At 33.4% G+C, this 22,498-nt stretch overlaps 2 protein-coding genes across 5 annotated transcripts in view; both read left to right on the top strand.

The window, feature by feature from the left end:
* The window catches only part of LOC108908815 (globin), a 91,861-nt gene extending 86,441 nt beyond the window's left edge, over positions 1-5,420 (top strand). For all 4 annotated transcript variants that reach the window (XM_023455124.1, XM_018712957.2, XM_018712959.2 and 1 more), the window contains exon 4: positions 5,119-5,420. In XM_023455124.1, coding sequence (XP_023310892.1) covers positions 5,119-5,247 — 129 coding nt within the window. In that variant the 3' untranslated portion in view covers positions 5,248-5,420. The remainder of the gene's footprint in view (positions 1-5,118) is intronic.
* Positions 5,421-8,540: 3,120 nt separating this feature from the next.
* On the top strand, positions 8,541-15,313 carry LOC108908808 (globin). Its single transcript, XM_018712949.1, has 3 exons — positions 8,541-8,683; positions 10,165-10,387; positions 15,010-15,313. Exons 1-3 carry the CDS (start codon positions 8,559-8,561, stop codon positions 15,139-15,141), a joined length of 480 nt encoding a protein of 159 aa, XP_018568465.1. The 5' UTR covers positions 8,541-8,558; the 3' UTR covers positions 15,142-15,313.
* Positions 15,314-22,498: the final 7,185 nt, after the last annotated feature.

The following is a 22,498-nucleotide window of genomic DNA, read 5'->3' as shown; positions in this document are numbered from 1 at the left end:
GCGAGCCTCTCCTGCCGCAGCTCCCTGCTCATGTAAACTTCAAGCGTCTTCGAACATGCGGTAGGGGCCCGGGAGTTGCGCGATGGCACGTTCTCGCCCGGTCTCTTCGCTCTCCCGGTAATGCTGATTATTGAATCGTACCAAAAAATTTAAAAATTTGATAATTTGATAAGTTCCGTTGCCCTGCTCTCGAGCATTGAAGACTCAGGCAGCGAGTAATGCATGAATCCCAGCCAGGATCCACCTGACACTTCAAACAACATGACGAACGAAATTCGTGAAAAACTCGGAAAAAAATGCATTTTCGAAAAAAGTTTCCTGCAAAAAGTTTGTATTTTTTTCCGTAGAATACGATCCTGCAATAAAAAATAGGAGTTTTCATTTAAAAAATCGAAGTTGACCCTCGTTTGACCTTGAAAATCGACTTCAAGGTCACCATCGTATGTCCCCCTCCGAACCCTATAACTTTTGTCTAAAACATTTTTCCTCATTCTGCTCGGGTTTCGAGATATTTGGGGTGGGACATTAAAATGGGACACCCTGTATTATAACTATTTGTTTATATTTTTAGTAACATTGGCTGAACTTTACTCGAAAAGTCGGCGACGTTATTGCTGTTCTTTTTCGACATTATTATTATTAGCAAATTTCTCTAAATATTTTATCTGTCATGTCTAGTTTATTTGTAAAAGATTTCTCTCTGTAGGCAAAGTATTTTTAATGCATCTGACCCAGTATTAACCAAGGGGGTCGCAGAGGATCGACGGAAACAATATCCTGTGTATTTATCTGCATTTGGCAAATAAAATTTTTGAGGTATTTTACCAAACTGATGTATTCCTACTACACTGAAAAAAAAAAAAATAATTGGAACAAATTAGCAGATAATTTTAAATGGAATTATTTTTCGTAAATGTTACTATTATTTCTTCAAACTATATGAAATATTTGCTGTAATCTATAATTTTTCTTAGAGTTTCTATTATTTGTAAATATATATAATTTAATTCAAATCTTTTATAGTTTTGAAATTTATTACCTCGGACTTTAGCTACAATATTTCTTATAGTTCATCATAAACTGCAAATATATTTGTTTCGAAACTACCATTCCCTTAAAATATATAATATGTATATTTAAAATTTAGTATTAATGTAGGAATTATTCGAGACAGATGTAGCATATTATAATCAAACTTATGTTTTCTTGAAAGAAAATTGTAGCAGGTCACAGAATGGCGTAGGTGGGAAGTAGCACCATAGATGGAGCCACTTACGCTCTATCTATACATATCTCCTTGTGAGTAACTAAAGCAGCTGGATCGTTTTAATGACATAATGATGAGGACCATCAATAAGTCCCAAACCGACCTATGTCTGGTCGGATAAACTTACGAACCATCCTGTCTGTTGTACTAGGAGTTTTGTGAGTTTGAAACAATTTTTTTTTATTACTAGTGATGGGAATAACGGCTCGAAATCGATAACGTTATAACTTGGAACGTTGTAAAAGAATAATGTTCTAAAATAACGTTATTTTGGAACGAGGTTACTTCTGGAAGTTTGACACCGAGTGCGTTCTGCGACATCGTGGCTGATTTGAATGGACTATGATGTGTAATGTAACAATAGTAACTATGTAAGTTTTATTATTTGGATGCGTTGACAACCGATATTCTTTTTGCCAAAATATTTGGAACTTCTATTTGTACTCATATTTTTTGTTTTCCTTTGCTTCTTTAGTATAAAGTTTATTTTTATAATATTCATTGTATTAATACAATATGTATAAATAGCAATCTGCAGTTTTCACCTTCATAAATAAAATTAATGTCTACATAGCCATTATATTATTATTTTCTACATTCCAAGTTGGTCACGTTCCGGAACGTTCCAATAAAATAACGTTCCAAAATAACGTTATTGGAATAACTACCCATCACTATTTATTACTGAGAAATATTTATATCCAAATATATTATTAAAATAAGTATACACACTTATTTGACCAAAACTATTTAATTTTGTATTAAACAAACGATACATCAATATACAATACAAAACATGTTTCTATAAAATTTATGTAAATCATAAAATTAAGAATAGAATTTGTTTTCTATATAGTTGCAAAAAAGTTTCGTTGATCACAAATGATCTTGATTTTTTCGTTCCATTATCCGATATTTCAATCAAAAGTTTTGATCCTATATCATCTATATCATTTAAATTTAATTCATATAGTTCGTTACGGCGACATGCATCGGCAACACCAAATATTAAGGCATTCTAAAAAGGAAAAACTGATATTCCATATTTAAAAATTTTCACATCTGAATGTACCTTATTCGTATATACCATATATCTGGTGCTTGAGTAAGAAAACCTTTCAAGTTGATAATTTGACAAAACGTATGACTTCTTTGAGTTATAGTTGTCACCTTGACGTTTCAAGAAAACAGGTAATTTCAAATATTTTGATTTGTACTGTGTTGCTCTTGGAGTAATTTGACCATAACTTAGATGCCTTTAACTTTGTAGATAAAACAGAAAAGTATGCAATCATAACATTTTCGGATCGGGAAGTCACATTTTTTTTTTTCAAGGAAATAAGTTTTGAAGCATTTATAAGCGAATTCGTACTTCCCCTAGATTTGTTTAATTTAAAGTCACTTTTTTTGTAGCTGCTACTAACTCTGATTGTGCCCCGGACACCTGAACATCATCACCACTGTCCATTTTAAATATGTTTTAATATATTTTAGCACTTTATAGATACTAAGGAGGTTTGGAATTGACAAACAAATATTCATAAAAAAATTAAAATAAGCTTATTAATATGAAGAAAATCCTCAAACAAAATTATGACTAGTTTGGATACCCAGTAGTAGTAGTAAAGGGACGGCCTCAGCCTGGCAATTAGGCCACAAGTGGGCCCTTTTTGCCTACCCCGCCGTCCCATCACCTAACCACTCTCTGCCTCTGACCCTCCTCGAACCTACCCGACGCCCTAATGAACGCCAGGATTTTGGTCCATGGAAGGTCTCTCACCTCAACCTCTTGCAGCTGTTCAGCACCAAAGACTTTGTGTCTTATTCTCCCAAAGGCTGCACACTGTCCCAGAAGGTGGACAGGGATGTCCTCCACTTCACCACATTTCGGGCATAGAGGGTCCTCCTCAATTCCTATTAAGCTTAAATGCCTCCTAAGTCTCAGGGCTCAGCAGCCATCTTGTCTTGGATTTGCTAAGTCCATGTATAAAACTATGGGCCTGCCTGCATCCTCTATTTCTCCTCCAATCCTGACCTAAAGTTTGATAGGCCCACTTATTGAGGGGCCCATTAATGCTGCCTCGTGTGATACCTAAGATTGGTTCAGGTCCCTGTCCAGGTCCCCTGGACCCAAGACCAGCTAATTGATCCGCCCTCCCGTTACCAGGGATGCCCCTATGGCCTGGGACCCAAATCAACTCTACTTCTTTTCGTCTGGCCAATGACTCTAGAGCGTCTCCACATTCTTAGACAAGGGCAGACCTAGTCCTCGGGGAGCTAACCGCTCTGAACGCAGCCTGACTGTCGGAGCAGATAAAAATCTTCTCCTCTGCACAATTCCCTACCTCCTCCTTGCTTGCTACCATCAAAATAGCAAAAACTTCTGCCTGGAAGACTGTAGCATACATACCCAGTGAAAAGCTTTCCTGGATCCCGCTACCTTCCAGACAAATTCCTGCTCCTGAAAACTCGTCTTCTACCCGAGATCCATCAGTATACACATAGGGATCCCGGGGAGAACATATCACCATCCTGCTTCCACTGCTCTCTCGAGGGGAAAGTGGATACCTAAGAGACGAGATATTAATAAAATAATTTTTCACGATTTAGTACAGTCTTATGAGAATGCAGATTTTTTTGGTCTTTCCACTTAGAATGTGCAGCAATTGACGAATAGTTTCCACAGCAACTTGTATAAATAGGAAACCGATATCTAAGGAACCGTATGACAGCTTGTAGAAATCGATTAGGTACTTGTAAGATACATAATTTATAATAATTCTCCCTCAAACTGCTGCAGTTGACTAACTTATCCTCCATATGCGTGATAGCGGCAACGCCGCGGTCTTGACGTGCGTATTATTTGAAATTTGCAGGTATCCAAGCAAACAGAATGATCGAACGCGAGCGAGCGAACGCCGAGGCGAGCGAACCAGCCCAGTGCAACGTTGACAAATCTAAAGGCTTACTACTTTAGTCACTAGCGAATCTACAGAAACTGTCGTTAGACTTTAGATGTACCTCCGTACCCGATAAACTTCCTTAAAACGAATTTGACTTTTATCACAACAATAAATAAACAATGATTCAAGGAATTTCCATTGTCCGGGAATGTTTTGCGTTTACTATTAGGTACACAATATACTATTGTTTTTAATGGTTAAAACAGAATTTTATGGTTGCAAAGTTTGGAAATATTCAGTCCGTGTTAACCGACTTATTCGTTTATCCGATAATTGGTCCATCCCGTTCAGTTTTAGATAATCGACGCTCTAGTGTATAAACTTAATTTTTTCGTTGTCCTGTAGAATGTAGATAAAGACACTCAAGGAAACTTAAACACTTGACCTACGCTTCCGTATATAACTCTTTTCTTTGAAGTTCGTATGCGTAATAAGACACTTATTCAATAAAATTACTATTAGAAAGATAGGCAAGCATACGCTGACTTGATCTCTCGTGCCTGTGATCTCTGGGCATTGATCATTAATCAATGCCCAGTGTAATCATTATTACACGTCAGAATACCGAAAAATTCGGTTATGATAAGGCGGATACAGATTTAGCAAACATTGTTCACACAATGCGTATGAGTTGCCGAACAGTTGGGCGCCTGTTATCGAACTTTTCATCATGTAGGCTACTTCAAAGGAAATATAGCTCAACATGCGTGAACAATGCTGTCAGCGTGTCTGACAATCAGTTGTAACTGTTGCACAACTGTTATTCAATAATGTTTGCTCAGTCTGTCCTCGTCTACAGATTTAATGTAAACATTTTAAACTTTTATAATATTCAATTTTCTTCAGCTTTGAACAAACTGGATATAATTATTATACCTCTCTTTTCAGGATCTGAAAGATACCCTTATAGAATTATTCTCGTCTCTCTTCACCAAAGAAGAAATGGAAGCATGGAAAAAGGCATTAGACGTGGCAATTGAATTGATTGCGAAATCATTTAGGGAAAGTCGCAAGTAAATGTAGCGACACTACATTATAGTCCTTAGTTTTAACATTCATGTTATTTGTAGTTATAAGTCAAGTTTTATTACTTACGACTTCATGAAGATATTTGTTGTGATCTTATTTAAGACTTAGATACTGTATTATTTGTATCTATAAGTTTTATTTAATAAAATAATGAATAATTAGTTATATCTTTAAATAATAACCTGGAGAATTTCTAAGTTTTATTCCTCTCTCAAGTAATTAATGATAGAAAAATCAAAATCCTGTCAGTAACAACAAAATATTCCGTCTAGTATTCTTTTTTCAAATATTTTATTTTTGAACTACTGTTAAAGATCAGGAAGCTATACAGGGTGTTTTAGAAACGAGTACATTCTGTGGAAAAGTGATAAATACAAAAATAGTGTACAGAAGGAATAAGTAACATTTTTTCAAAATGGTCCTCTATTACACTTAAACCTAAACCATTCTGTTAAGGGCACATCATCAAATATAAATTTACAAAAAATTTAAATATAAATAAGTTCATCAGCAATCATAAATTATTTTGATAGGTAAATAATGTCACAAAGGTGGAATGGCATTATAATTGATTTGGAATATACAGTGTGTTTCCTAAATAATCTAATGACTTGAACTTTAACCACGAAATTTCAAGAATCCGTAAAGACACTTCGCTATAAAAAGATATTGGAACGATATTTTGTGTATACCTATGTATAAAATGCAACGTGAAAAAAGCCTCAACTCAATTTGGTCTGGTCCAGATATAAGATTTACTATTGACTTTTTTCTAGAAATTTGTGACACGTCACTGGAAAAAGAATGTTGTTTATCCTTTCTTAAATGCAAATTTTACATTGATATGATAGATATACATATACAAATTCGCAATTTGTAAAATTTTAGATAATTTAGGTAAATGTAGAATTTAGATATTTGAATAATACCATATCTATATCAGTTAAATTTTTTCAAATTGAATTCGATTTTATTTATGTACTGAGCACGTAAAATTTTGTTTCAGTACCTCCGTTTGATCAAAAAATAAGTATAATACTTTTTAGGAAACTTTAACACTCTGTATCTCAAAAATGGGAGAGTTTCAGCAACAATTTTATATAGCGAAGTCTCATTTTTGCCTCCTTTCTTGATTAAAATTCAGGACATCCTGTATTGATGGCATTGTAAAAAGAAAACATATATACCATAGGTACGTTCTAAAACGTTACATTTCTAATACAAACATTATCCAATTAATAGTAATAACACAGCCACACAAAAAAAAGTCCAAACCCAAGAGACCCACATACTATTTCCGAAGGAATTCAATACGCTGAACACGATCCTGTAGTCAATATTCTTGGTTAGTCGATGAATTTCGGAGAAAAGTGAACTTTTTTTTAGTGAAAACGGCCAAATATGGGTCAAAATTCATTTTTTCCTAAATTTTGTCCAAATATACAGGGTGGTCCACAACTAATGGTACATAGTGCAACGGCGAATTTCTGCCATCAAAATATTACGATCTAACCAAATTGTCCTATTCCGAAAGTTGATATTAAGAAAGATACAGGGTGTCAAATTTGAAATTTTGTTATCGACTTTTCCCAACTGCTCCTAAACAAAACGACACAACGCCACAAAAATTGGTATCGGAAGGTTTTTTAATACGAGAAATCTAAATTTTTCACTAATTTTGATCCCACTGATAGAGGGCGCCATCTACAGCATATTGAGCACATTTAAAATAGCAGAACTTTTTTTCGCTCGGTATATCAATTTGACTATTACGGAAATCGATTCTCCTAAATTTTGTACACAAAAAAGTTATACTTATTTGATATCGCTAGAGGTAATCGTTACCGAGATAATCGCATTTGAATTTGCCAATGCAACCTTATCCGTGTGGTTAATGAATGCCTAGTAGTACCCATTTAACTATTTAACTTATTCAGTAATCTGATTTTAATTCAGTAAAAATTTTTATTGGTGATTAATGAAGAATAAAAGCTAGAAGCACATATTAAATTAGACAAATAAAACAAGTTGAACATATTTATTTAAATAAAAATAAAATTAGACAAATATGCAAAAATGTCCCTAGAAATAATAAAGAATAACATTAATATTATTAATGATTGAAAAATATAGTTAAAAGATTAATAAAAAAAAAGATCGCCTTTCCTTAAGTAATGTCCATTTACCTCGATGCATTTGGTAACACGTTTGTTCATTGATCGTCTGATTTTAAAATACAAATTGTCATTTCGAAAAGATTCCGAAGCATTTCTNGTGTGTGTGTGTATGTGTATTTGCATAAAGACAGTCTTAATAAGAGGACTAGATAATTAAAGTTCTTGTATTTGTGAATTATAAAGTGAGTTATCATTGAATATCTTAGCGTTCTTACTATTTGTTCATTGACTGTTCTGTACTGTTTAAATGAATCATTTACGGAAATGAGTAACAATGTCTTTCTGACGACGCCTCCCTTCGTTTTGTTGTAAGTTGTTATGAAGGACTCTTAGCTGCTGTGATATGGTCTAGTTCTGGGGCATGGGGTATCCTAGGGCTGTTAGTTGTGTTTGAAAGTTCGACCATTAACTAGGGGAATGCGTTTGGTGACGAACTATCTTAGTGCTGCGGTGATTCAGCCAATTATGGTTGTGCAGAGATGGACTGGTTGGTTCGCATTGTTGGACTAATGAATAGTTGAATGATTTCACAATATTAGCAAAAGATGTTTTGGGTAGAGCCAGCTGTAGCAATTTGAGAAAAGTATATATAAACAGTAGCAACTGATTTAAGTTGAAAATGTTTTGCTTAAGATGGGGGTATACTTTAGTACTCATCTGCTTTTCTTTTTATTTTTGAAAAAGGGCCTGAGCTTATCTTAAGACGTGAATACCAGTGGTCAAACCTGAGACAACTAGACCAAGCATAAAAAGTGTTTTTTTTTATTTAAAATTAATATAGTTATCTTCAGTTGTTCGCGCCCGGTATACCTATACCTAACAAGAGAAAATTTATTTCAAATATAAAATAATAATAATTCAAACTTAATAGCTACAAGGAAGATTTAAACTAATATGGTTTAAGGCTGAACGCGATTAATATGTGTTCAAATATGTTATACATGACTAAACAGATTTGTTTTTGACTTTTACAGAACCTTATGCCCCCTGCAGTTGCTCAACTTTGTTAAAAAATCGAGTGACTTAATTGCTACTTGATCTAAAAATAGATGTTTATCGAGCGATAACTCTTGACACTCCAAATAAATAGCGCTATTGTATTAGAACTTCAGTTGGCGTACAATGGCTGAGAAAGACGTTCCAGATCCCGTGACCGGGTTGACTTCCAAAGATATAGCTTTGATCAAGAATTCATGGGCCGGACCAAGGCAGAAACCCACGGATAGTGGCATAGCACTTTTTAATGTGTAAGTACAGAAACATTGTTTAAGTCATTCAATTCAATCAGAGACGATGTCAAAGTGGTTACTTAGTCTATGTTCAAGTTATATACGTTTTATATGATCTAACGAATTAAGATAATAGTGACACAGACGCTGCATTGATAAACAGCGTTTTCGTTCTAAACTTTTAAATTATTAACCAGTTCAGAAATGTTTAATTTCATTATCGTATATTTGTATTAAAGTTTAACATATAAAAATTTACAAATAATGATGCTTAAGTATATGAAAAAAAACTTATTTTTTTCAAACTGTTTATTTTGTTTAAATAAATATTTCTTAGTCTCACTTGAATAAACTGATACGAATTTTAGTTCAACGATATTTTAAATTCGTAAATTCTTCAACTTGAGACATTTCTAGTACAAATTTGCGCATTTTCTTTTCCACAATATCGATGTTTCTCTTTTACTTGAAAGAAGTTTTCTAATTTTTAATAAATCGATAGCAGTTCTAGGTGGAATTTTGTGTCGTGTTTTTTTAATGATCATTCAGTCTATTTACGTAGTACAAACATCAATTGTTGTATGTCATGAAATATAATTAACTTGTATGATGAGTTCTCTAATGATGTCTTTATAGCATGCAAAGAGAAATTAAATAGCTCTAGTTGCTGAAAATCTTTAAGTTATTTACCTTTAATAACACCGTGAATCAACTAAAATCTATTTCTTTTTTCGACTATTCCTTTTTTATATGGTTCGAAAATAGGTTCTCCCTCTTGGAAGAGGATGAAGAGAACCTTTCTAATGTGAGTTACAGTTGCGTCTTGCATTTTTTCTTCGTCACTTGCAAATACTTGGGACATGTTATGTAATATTTTTATTGTCTCAAATAAGTACCATCGTATCTCAATCATAATGACACGAGAATTTATACGTATGTTTCTAAACGCTTATCGCTATATTTAAAGTACAGACACAAGATAGTCCAAGAAACAATTTTTTAATCAGTAGAGAAATAATTACAATATCCAGTTGTAGAAATTTGCGGATTCAGACAGTCTATTGACGGCATCCATGTATCAATTAATTTTTATTCAAAAGTTACCAGATATTGACTTTGTACTAGAAAATATAAAAAGTATTTCTGTTTACTTGTATACCTTCAGAAAATTTCAAATAGATTATCAGAATGATGTTAAATTTGATATCCAAGGGTAAAGGGACATGGTCAGTTTTAAGAAAGCTATTCCATTTTTTCAAGTTTAAAAGATATAACAAGAAACTTATTTACTACTTTTCATAATAAAACACCCCATATATTTGTATTTATTTGAATACAATTTCCAATAAAAAAATAAAATTTGTTATATCTGAAATGTGGTAAACTAACTAATAATATATGTAATTTCATCATCAGATCAGCAATAACTTTTTTACCCACATCCTACCTTACAACTATCATTTTTGGAATTTAAAAGATACCATCCCTCCCTCTTTCAGATTTTTCAAGAACCATCCGGAGTATCAAGAAGCGTTCCCCTTCAGAGGTATTCCTATAGCAGATTTGCCCAAAAACAAGAGATTCTTGGCTCACGCCAATGGCGTAATTTATGGATTTTCTTCAATAGTAGATGCTGTGGATGATCCAGAGATGCTAGTTCCGATCCTGTCCAGAATTGGAGAATCTCACGCACCAAGACGTATCGACGAAAAGTCTTTCCAAGTAAGTTCCCTTTTATTTGCATCGTGTCGCAGAAATATGTATCGAGATTAACTATGCATTTAACTCATCAGAATAAACAATTTACCTACGACCACTACTGTAAATACTTAAAAACGCACCGCCTGCGATCAATGTAAGATTCCTATTACGTACGGTAAAAAAAATCGCACAGTTTTCCTAGCAACCGCCTAGCAACGGTCAATACAATACTGTTTGTATTCACAGTTGCTAGGCGGTTGCAAGGAAAACTGTACGATTGTTTTACGAAGCTGTGCGATTTTTTTACCGTACGACGTAATAGGAATCTTGCATTGTTCGCAGACGGCGTGTTTTTAAGTATTTAAAGTAGTGGTCGTAGGTAAAGTATAGTACGTAATACGTGGTGTAATACAATTACGCACTCATAGAATTACGCACTCGCCGCTACGCGGCGTCGTGCGTAACTTTTCCATTCGTGCGTAAAATGCTTTTTACAACACTTATTACGTAATATACTGTTCCCATTCCCATTCGTGCGTAAAATGCTTTTTACAACACTTATTACGTAATATACTATTTTTTTCTAATATCATATTTCGAAGGTTTTTTAGTTTTTAAGATAATACAATTTCTTAAAATGTTACATTTGTGTACCCGCCACTGAATCATAACTGAAAACACTTGTTGAGTTATTAATTTTAAACAAAAAATAAAAGAATTAGGTTATTAAAAGATTTTATCCACGACTATTGTATAATGTACCCATTATACGTCTGTTTGCTCGTCCTTAATAATACCCATTAATCACGGCAGTGAANTAATTCTTCACGAGTATGCACTGTATCTTGGTATACCAGCGATTTTAAGTAACCCCACACACAAAAATCGAGGGGGTTAAAATCTGGGCTCCTCGCTGGCCAAGGTGTTTGGCTTCCACGACTAATCCAACAATCAGGTAATTGATGGTTTAAGTAATTTCTAACATGTACTGAAAAATGTGCTGGAGCTCCATCCTGCATGAAGTACATATTTTGTCGTAGATTCAGTGGCAAATTATCCAAGAAATGCACAAAATCAGTTCGTAGAAAATTTAAATACGATTGACCATTTAAATTTGGCGGTAACTCATATGGTCCCAAAAAATAATGATCGATTACGAGTATTCCACACCAAACATTTATTTTAAATTCATGTTGAAAGTGTCGTTCGGTTATTAAATGTGGATTTTCTATGTCCCACACTTGTTTATTTCTAAAATTAACGACGAGTAAATGTCGCTTCGTCTGTGAGCAGAATCTTACTTACAAACGTAGGATCGACGTTTTGCTCGGTTTGAAAGAATCGTGCAAACTCTAGCCGAGCTGGAAAATCGGGATCAAGAAGATTCTGGACCGGAGTAAAATGATAAGGGTACAACTTTTCTTTCTGGAAAATTCTTAAAACCGATGACTTGCTCACTCCCGCCAAGAGAGCCGTTTGTCTTGAACTTATTTCTCCGTTTTCTGCAACACGGCCCAAATTTCCTCTTCCTGCTCTGGAGTAATAGTTCTGTGACGACCTGCAATATCCCGTTTAGGTCGAAATGAGCCAGTTTCTCCTAATCTGTTGTAAATATTCTTAAATATTTTGAAATCTGGCTGCCTTCTGTTCGGATACATCGCCAAATAACGGCGATGAGCCCTACGTCCATTAAAATTTTCCTGCGCGTATACGCATACCATATCTCTCATTTCAATATTAGAGAAAAAGTTATGTCTGGGCATTTTTACCTTAAAAATTAAAAAAAAAATTAGAAAACTTTCAGAATGTTGCACACAACGCGATGCAATGTTTGACAGAAGCTAAATATAAAAGCGTTATTAATTACTTTAATTTTAATCATAGCCTACTTTCAAAAAAATTAATATATTTCCATTAGAACCTGCACATGTTTCAAAATTAGTGCAAAATTTAAATTTCTCGTATTAAAAAACCTTCCGATACCAATTTTTGTGGTGTTGTGTCATTTTGTTTAGGAGCAGTTGGGAAAAGTCGATAATAAAATTTCAACTTTGACACCCTGTATCTTTCTTAATATCAACTTTCGGAATAGGACAATTTGGTTAGATCGTAATATTTTGATGTCAGGAATTCGCCGTTGCACTATGTACCATTAGTTGTGGACTGTATAATTTTCATAGTATTTTGAGGCGTTAAATACGATAAGTACCATTGATGTTTATCTCTAACCTCGATATTTATCAGAAAATCCACTATTTAGGTGAAAACTGGCCTAAAAATTGGTCAAAACTGATTTTTTCTCAAATTTTGATTCTCATAAATATCTAGGTCACGAGTAAATTTTACCAATGGCATCGTGTTCAGCGCCTCAAATACTACGAAAATGATATACAGGGTGCGGCAATGAAATTTGTTGATTTGAACAGGACGCAGTGAAGGGAGGGGAGGTAAGTCATGAGTGGGGATAGTCTCATGCGACGACACGGCTTGGGAAGTTTCTTCATCTTTATTATAAGCAGCATCAGTAGTGAATTGGCCGAAGGAGCAACGCGCGTTTGTCTTAGTGACCTACTTTTCTAACGGCTAATCGATCATTGCCGCGTAACGTTCATTTTGTGCACATTTCAATATTCCCCCCCGAAGACCCGTTCCTGGCCGACACTCGATAAGATATTACCAAGGCCCGTGAGAACACCACAAAATATCGAAGCAGTAAGAGAGTCAGCTTTGCGATCTCCTCGGCGCTCGGCATGGAAACATGAAGCTGCCCTTCGACTTTCGGATCGTTCTGTAAGGCGAATTCTTTATGATGACCTCCATTTCCACCCATACAAGTTGGCTGTAGCGCAAGAACTCACTGAACGCGATTTTGTCGCTCGGCGAAATGCATGTGAAGCATTGCGTGAAAATTTGCCTGTCGACGCACTTGTGTTCTTCAGAGATGATGTACATTTTCATCTGTCTGGGTCCGTGAATAGACAAAATATGCAATACTGGAGTAATAACAATCCGAGTGAACTTCATGAGAGGCCTCTTCATTCAGAACGTGTAACTGATGGTGTGCCTTGTCGAGAGAAAGGATTATTGGTCCTTACTTTTTTGAAGAAAACGAGCGTGCGGTTGCAGTAAATTCTGAACGATATGTTAACTTGATTAAGAACTTTCTTCTGCCCAATTTGGGAGAAATTGACGTTAGAATATGGTTTCAGCAAGATGGAGCTACACCGCGATGTGTAATGGGTGTTTTGCAGGAAAACTTCCCCAGGCGTCTAATTTCTTTGAGAGGCGATCTTCCTTGGCCGGCACGTTCGCCTGATATAGCCCCTTGCGACTTCTTTTTATGGGGTTATCTGAAATCCATTGTTTAGACCCCACTTAAAGGAGAACATTCGACAAGCAATAGCTGGCATACCCGCCGCAATGTTAAAATAGTACATTGTGTAACGAGTGGGGAAAAGTTGCCAATAGCGCCACGAGGACGCAGTTGACGCACGAGCGAAGCGAGTGCGGAAAGCGCCCAAGTGGCGCTNTCAAAAAAAACTTCAACAAAAATATTTAGTAGTCGTGGATAAAGTATAGTATTCTACTCGCGTATAATGGGTATTATTCACTCGGTGATTTAGGCCACTCGCCTGCGGCTCGTGGCCGTAAACTTCACCTAGTGAATAATACCCATCATTATACGCTCGTTGAATAATATACTATTAAGAAAACGAATTTATTCCATATGCAGCTCTAGCGTTATTTTAAGGGATGAATTTTAGAAAAACGAATTACTAGAAAAGGGATGTTGTTAAACACGTGGTTAAAACTTTAACAATCGTTTCTACTCTTGTGTTTTCTATTTTTATTTTAAATTTATTTATTTTTTAAATACTTTTGTTGTTTTATTATAAACTTCTTCAACGAATTTAAAACTAGACATATTTTTTTATTCAAACAACTTTATTTATATAGTTACCACTAAAACATATCTGAATTTAAATAAAACTCACTGGTTTCTTCGTGCAACTACTTTTTTTGGCACCAGTTTCAATTGGTCACTGCTCTTTTCTTTTCCAAGAAATACATAAAATTTGTCAAAATAAAATACTAAATCCATATTATGTGCAAATAATCGTCCACTTGAAATACTTAAATGGTCCTGCATTTACCTACTTAAATCTGATGAAGACCAAAATGAAACGTATCAAGAATAAACTGGCAATATTGTTTACTCACTGCACCTATTTGTTGCTTCAAGGTTTCAGTTACGACAAACAAACGTGTTGATCATTCTTCATCGTGAACATCAGATGTTCTTTCTTTCGACATAGACACTATCTTCTTTCCGAAGATTCCATCTCGTCGTTTCGATAACGGCGGTGTTTTTAAATAAAATTTCGCAGGGTTTGAAGTTTAGGAACGCGATTATCCTACTTGAGCTTTCATATCAAATGTTGTTTTTGTAAATGCTGTTATCTAAAACTTGATAGGTACTTTACCACATTAACATTTTGACAGCTCATGTTGTTTTGATGTCTTTCTTTCGCAAACTGATATTATAATCTAGACGACCCTCACAAAAATAATAATTAACTACTATATTTTTTAAATTAGATTATAATTATGTACCTACCTATTTAAGTACTTTGTCTTTGTAGGATTTGAAAGAATCTGTGTTGGAACTATTCTCCTCCCTCTTTAATGACGAGGAAGTAGCAGCCTGGAAAAAGGCTCTAGACGTAGCTTTTCCAGTACTCGCGCAAGGATTTAGAGAAAACCGCAAGAAGTAGAAGGGAAAGCATCGTAGACGTATATTTTTTAATTTTAATGTTTTGTTATATTTTTAATAATTTCCTAAAGAATTGATGTGATTTTATTAAGTAAAAGTTTGAACACTATTAGGTAATTGTGTATGTTGCAGCAAAATCTAAAACTAATAAACAGTGTTTGTTGTGTGTTTCACTGAACTTTGATTCCAAGATCTATTTTTGATTGTCTAAATGGATTGGATGAACTTTCAAATTATGCAAATAATACATTTCACCATCTAACTTCAATAATCAAATGGTCAAATTAAAAAAAAAGAAAAATAACCCTATTGACTAATTAGTTGAGAATTTTATTTGTGTGATTACTTTCTACCCTTATAGTATTGATGTAATATAATAATAATATAATATAATTAAGATAATTTATTCGTAACCTGGTCCGGCTTGTTATATTTATTCCAGAAGGAACGAAATGTGAAATATTAGTTTACATACGATTATCATGAAAACTAAATCAAACATAAAGTAGGTCTTTTGGTTTTCGCTAGTATTTTTATACGGGTGTTGTGCACTGTTTAATATTTATTATCTTTTGTTATTAATATTTATTTTAAACAAGGTTTTTATACATACAGTATGTATATACTGAGTATATATCTACATTATTGTTTATATATATTTTTTGTAAAACAATATGTTGTTTTTTGAAGTAGCACTTATTGAGTTCTGCTTTGTTGTATAATTTACTGCTGATAAAGCTGTAGTGCTGATTTGAGTACATACTTTATTACTTCTTAGTATTGCATTTTATTAAAAAATACAAAAACAAAACTTTAAAAGAAGGCGTAGCTTAAGTAGTTATTTTTATTTTTAGAACTCATTATTTTCCTCTTATTTCGTAAAATTCTGTTTTATTAAAAATTTTCTTATTTGTTAATAATATTGTAGCCACACTGAAAGAAATGGGGTTATTAATCTGTTTATCTAGAATAATGTGTATAGCGCATGTTAAAAATTTTTTAACAAATATACAACTTTTAAGTCGCCAGTGCCGCGAAAAACAACTACTCCGAGGGCTATTTGCCCCTACCGGCATTGAATTACATTCGCGACACCCAGTACAACAGCTAGGATCGTTCATCAGCTGGTTCCACCAGGCACAGACNCGAGTGCGGAAAGCGCCCAAGTGGCGCTATGGCAACTTTTCCGAACGAGTTGCACATACTATTTTCTATCACAAGTGCGAGTCGTTATGGGACCTATAGTGTAGGGGGTTAGGTGCACTGGAAAGTGCTAGATAGTACAACAGCGTGATGTTATTTTCATAGCGCAACGCTGGAGCGTTGCGCTATGAAAATAACATCACGCTGTTGTACTATCTAGCACTTTCCAGTGCACCTAACCCCCTACACTATAGGTCCCATAGCGAGCTCGCGTGATAGAAGAGTTTATCAGAACTTCACAAATCGGCTAATTCAGTGTATTGATAATGAGGAGCGACACTCGCCTGATGTTATTTTTAAAACTGTGTAATTTTAAACTTCCCTTTATGCACAAATATTAAAAAAAATAATTAAAAGCATATCTATATTTTTTATTGTTTTATCCACCTTCCAAATCAGCAAGTTTCGTTGCCGCACCCGTTATTTGGACAAAAGGATTGTGCTCAGCGCATTTATTTACCATAATTCAGTTAATTCAAATACATGATGTCAAAGATACAATAGATATTATACTTATGCATATTTACATACAGGGATGATCAGAAGTACAGACACCGTCAGTCCCGCTTTTCTCGCTCTTGTTTTGTTTTTTCTTTAGGCATCAATTACTTTCTCCAGGTCTGTTATTGAATAGATATTTTCTGATTCCATCCCCCCTTTTTTTTAAACATCGATTTATTTGAAAACAATTTGTGTTTCGTAGATATTTTGAGACCATTTTTTTTAGGCATCAATTATACAAACTCGTAGTCTGTCCCGTTTTTCGAAAGAATCCCGCTTTTTTATTCAAAAAGTTTCAAAATCCCGGTTTGCCCGAAAAAAATCTGGCAACGCTGGTAGATATTCCTCTAAACCCTATATTTTCTAACATATTTATGAGTTTTTTATGGTTCACGAAAATGCAAAGGCATGATTTAGATTTATCCATAGATTCCTGGATATTAGATAACTAATCTGCCATTCCATCCTCAGTCGACTTGCCCTCCGTAAAATCCAAATTGCTTGTTAGACAATATTTTATTTCTTTTTTATTTCTTATTAAATTGACTTCATTTTACTTTTACACAGCATTGTTACAGGCGGGGTAACCCAATTTTAGCTAAGCCAAAAATGCTCGGTATGATAAAAATTAATGCTTACTTTTTAAGGAATAATTTTATTCAACAATAACGAATACACATAATTTTGCAGTGCTAACCTGCATGATCATATCCGTTTTAAGTAAATCTTTTCAAGTGGATTATTTTTTATTTGAATTAAATAATCTTAGAAAACGTCTTTATTGATAGCGGGTCTGTAATTGATTAATAAATACTCGTATATACTTATCTATTTGCTATTTTCATACAACAATATTAAAGTCAATATACTACTATCAAAGAATAGATTGACACAAACGAATTATTTGATTATTGTGATAAACACAATTATCATATAAGATTTTATCGATGTACCAAATGAAAGTTTTCATTAAAAGAAATAAAAATATTATTTTAAACATATTTTTCTTAAATTATAAGCAAGTAATTGTCGTTAATGAAATACTAGTTTTTGTTAAGAAAAACTGAAATAATATTCCTTCGGTACCAAGTATTCTCACTTATTTTTTTTCTTTTCTGGTTAGAGAGATTGATATAGAAGTCAAATGGAGGACATGCAAAATGCACTTAAAATACTTTTTTGTTAATGTAATAATTGTAATAATAATAATAATAAATAATAATAAATAATAATAAATAATAATAATAATAATAATAATAATGCTTTATTGCCCAACAATCAAGACCAATAATAGGACAATTACATATAGACCAATAGGTAAAGTAATAATGACTAATAAATAGAAAAAAAAACAAAGGGAATAACTTATATAACTAACTAACAGAAATTTTCATCTACAGTACCTGAAACGATTAATAAAATAGATTTTAAGCTTGTATGATCTATATCACAGAGATGCGACACCATATTAAATAAGTTGCACATATTGTATATAGGTGACTTAAATAAAAGATTAGTTCTTCTTCTCAAGCAACAAAAAGTATCGGTATTTCTAGAATTATGCGTGGGAACATGAAAATTAATTTTACTCAGAAGCTCACCATTTAATAACTTAGAGGAAAGTGAAATTTTCTCCTCAAATCTAAACTTTGAAATCCAAATCTTTCAATCAGTTGCCTATATGGTGTACCTCTTTCAGGATAAGCATTATCTATCTTAAAACATAAATATTTGAGAAATTTCCTTTGCGGTTTTTCAAGTAACTCTCTATAGAATGGATTCCAAACAGTAGAGCAGTATTCTAGTTTATTTCTAACGTACGAAAAATATAAAATAATGAGCGACGCGATATTAGTAAACGATTTACATTTGCGAAGTATAAAACCGTAAGCCTTCATTGCATCATCGACCTTGGACACGATATGACATGAAGAAGATAATTCCTGATCGAAGATCACTCCCAAGTTTTTAATTTTAGTCAAACGATTAATTTCGTTATTAATTAAGTAACTATAACAATAAGGTGATTTCTTCTTTGTAAAGCTAATAATATTAATAAATAAATTATTAATAAATATATTTAAGGAGGTAATGTTTGAAAAATTTTTTAAATCATCAGCATACATTAGTTTCCGACAGTTCAGACTAGTAGTAAGGTCATTAACAAATAACAGAAATAACAGTGGCCCCAAATTTGAACCTTGAGGTACTCCCGCCAAATACTTGACAGAACCGTAACCATTAGAAAAAACATATTGTTGTCCTTCGGATAAATTGTTTTAGTTACAATTCGCATAGTAAATATCATTTCATATAAGATTGCAATCATGGCAGCAATAGTATTCAAAAGGAGATAGAGATAGGTAGAAGATAGAATAAAATATAGACATATTTTGGATCAAGTTTCAATAAAGTAAGTTTCTTTGTTGGAATAAATTGTTGGCAAAGCCCTTATAAGGTCTGTCTCTAAGGAATAAACTGAGACTAATTCTGAATTACTAAACCCAGAAAGAAGTGATAAATATTCGGACAATACAGATCTATTTGTCAGACAGACAATTACAAATTGAATTGAAATCACTGCTTGATGTATGTTTTGACAACCCTTTACTGTTTCCTTTCCGAATCTCATAGGATTTGTTTCTTTCCAAAAACCAGAGTAGGTACATTGTATATTAGGTATTTATCTTTAATAAAGACACTGAAGGAATTGATGAGCCCACTAGCCGAAGTATGATTTTAACATATTCATATTGGTAATGAATGGTTGCGGTCTTCTGTGTTTTTGGTCGAACCCTAATACTATTCTTATATTATAACTGACCTCATTTTTATAAAAGAAGAGTGTAAGTGNCTTAAAGTGGAAGAGTTATAGTGCAAATTCTCATGTAATACAAGAAAATACGGGTGCATCGGTGCTAAGAAAATAAACTGGTCAGTTTTGGGAGCGATTTGTCATCATTTATAATTATTTCAACTAAGGTATGATAAACAGTTTTTAGGTCATTTTGAGTAAGTATATTCTTTAAATATTTTATTATACACATTATTGATCTTAATTTGTTTATTATATACTTTATACGTTCATCCCATTTTAGAAGTGGATCTATTATTATACCTAAGTATTTTACTTTTTTTACAGATTCTATTTGATGTTCTTCTTCAGTGCTTAAGAGTACCTATATTAGAAAATGAGGGTAATGATTTATTTTCACAAGCGAACGGTAAGTAGCAAGTTTTATTTAAATTAATTGTGAGAAGGATATCATCGAACCACTTTTTTATAAGTGTCAAAGCTTTTTCTACAATATTTTTCAAATTAGTCCAAGTATCGGATTTATAAAACAAGGCAGTGTCATCAGCAAAACTAATTATTTCAGCAGTCGAAGGTACATCCACTCCATCGATATTACAACGTGAAAAGTAGTGGTCCTAGTACCGTCCCTTGTGGTACTCCATACTCGACATTTTCACAATTACTAATTAGCCCTTATAATTTTATATATTTAATTTTATCATATTGTTTTCTATTGGATAAATAAGTTTTGAATAAATCTAATACTACATTTTTGATCCCAATGTCACTGAGGATTCCTAAAAGAAGACTAACTGTGTCAAATGCCTTAGCAAGGTCTACGAATACACATAGTGATGGAGTGCTCCCATCAAGTGTGGAATATTTTTCTGAGGCGAGGTACTCAGTCTTGTGCATCTTGAGTAGATTTTTCCGATTGAAACCCAAACTGGTTGTTCGAAATAAGTTTATTTTCTTTAATATAAGCATCCAATAATGCGATTCCAACAGAATGGCGCCTCACCACAGCGTTGGATTAGCATGTGGTACCAGTTGATCGTCAGTAGGGTTTCTTAATTTAACCTCGGTTTTTTTCTGAAAAATGTAGCAGGTTATAAATAAAAATATTCATAAATAACCCAACATTTGTACATTTCTGAAAAAAATTGAAGCGAGATATGATTAAAATAACGAATGATAATAAAAAATATGAACAGCCATTTAAAAAAATAACAAAGGTGCCCTTCGAATGCCCTAGAACAGCTGTCATTCTTCCCCAGAAATATGCTACCTATATATCTATATACCCCCGAGTTATAAATTTTTCATATTTTAACTCTTCGAGAAGCAATTTTAAAAATGCACTTTTCTTATGCACCGATCATTTCTCATTGATCACATAGGGTCACAAACTTTCTGGACGCTCTAACGAATCGAATGCAAAAACCGCATCACGATCCATCTTACTGCACAGATTTCGGAGGTTCAGTGTTTCATTTCCTCGACTACTACAACTTTATTTTTACGTAAAGGATAGTTTCTAATACTCGTATCTGTACCTGAAAGGAAGGTAAATCGGCAATAGCTTGCTGTAGTAGAGCTCAGCATCGCTGCATGGTGTACTCCACGATAGTTCATTGGATAATTTTTTTAACACTCCGTATTTAAAAGTAGAACTTGCTCTTTGCAGGTACAGACACGTAGAGCTTTCAACAAATTCAGCGGAAACTTCCTGCGTATTTATATTTAGTATGAAAGAGAAAATGCAATATAAAATAACATGGTTTCTTTCTGATAAAATAAAGTTTTTACGAACAAATTAACGTTTACAAAAATCTTTCCTGTCCGCAATTTGAATCACTTTCGCTTATAAAATAAGGTACGGCGGCTTATCGACTATTTCTAAGATTAAGTCGCTGCAGATGTAAACAAAAGTCTTGAAATCTTCAAACCTAAAGTTTTTTGCTATAATATCGTTCCTGAATGACGCGAGCTGATGCCGAAGGCAAAATAACCTACACTGACTCGAACCGTCCGGAAATTCGGTTTGACGTCTCCACTGACGTTTGCCCCCATATTTCTCAAAACATCGAATATACTCCGGGTATCTTTCTCGCTGAGAAAATTGTCAATTTTCCGATAGGACCCTTTTTACATGTAAAATTACTTAAAAAAAACGGGAAATTCGTATTCTAAATCCGCTAGCTTTTTATATATAAGAATATGTATTAAGTTTTCTGTATAACGGGATATCTGCTATGTATAAATTTAGTGAAAATTTTCAGCGAGGGAGTAAAAAAATTATAGAAGTACCTAGTTGTAAAGAGTTAGATTCAACTGAATTGGACATTTCATCACTCTTCATCAACTTACTGAAATAATTATAAAAAAATTGGGTTACTTTGCAATCAATGGAGGCTCATAGAAATCTTATAGAAAAGATATAAATAAGATGAAATTTGTAAGGAGACATTGTTTATTTTGCAATTAGGTACACAAAAAGCTTACTTCACTTATTTTTTTATGGAATGCCCTACATCTCTTTCAATAATTAGATTATAATGATGTCAGTCTATCTATTATAAATTGATAGCAGGATAAAATAGAAATCGGAAATAGTCAAATTGAAAATGTATATTGTTTAATTAAAGTTATTAAACTGCATATTTATATCACAATAACAATTTTGGTCCATTTCAAAGAGATATGCATTTTATGTGCCTGAACCATATTAAAACGTAAACTTGTAGAAGATGTAGCCGTAATATTCAATGCGTAAGAAGGAGAACAGTTATCTATAATAATAATAATAATAGTAGTAATAATAATAATAATAATAATAATAGTAATAATAATAATA

This window comes from Anoplophora glabripennis, unplaced genomic scaffold (assembly GCF_000390285.2).
Source record: "Anoplophora glabripennis isolate ALB-LARVAE unplaced genomic scaffold, Agla_2.0 scaffold274, whole genome shotgun sequence".
Taxonomy (NCBI): domain Eukaryota; kingdom Metazoa; phylum Arthropoda; class Insecta; order Coleoptera; family Cerambycidae; genus Anoplophora; species Anoplophora glabripennis.
The sequence above is the reverse complement of the archived record's forward strand: the minus strand, read 5'-3'. Positions and strand labels throughout refer to the sequence as shown.

What these genes read in the sequence shown, in the direction of transcription:
- LOC108908808 (XM_018712949.1), top strand. Translation starts at nt 8,559, where the DNA reads ATGGCTGAGAAAGACGTTCCAGATCCCGTGACCGGGTTGACTTCCAAA. An exon ending in GGCATAGCACTTTTTAATGT is followed by an intron (nt 8,684 to 10,164) that starts GTAAGTACAGAA and finishes TCCCTCTTTCAG; the next exon opens with ATTTTTCAAGAACCATCCGG. An exon ending in TCGACGAAAAGTCTTTCCAA is followed by an intron (nt 10,388 to 15,009) that starts GTAAGTTCCCTT and finishes TTGTCTTTGTAG; the next exon opens with GATTTGAAAGAATCTGTGTT.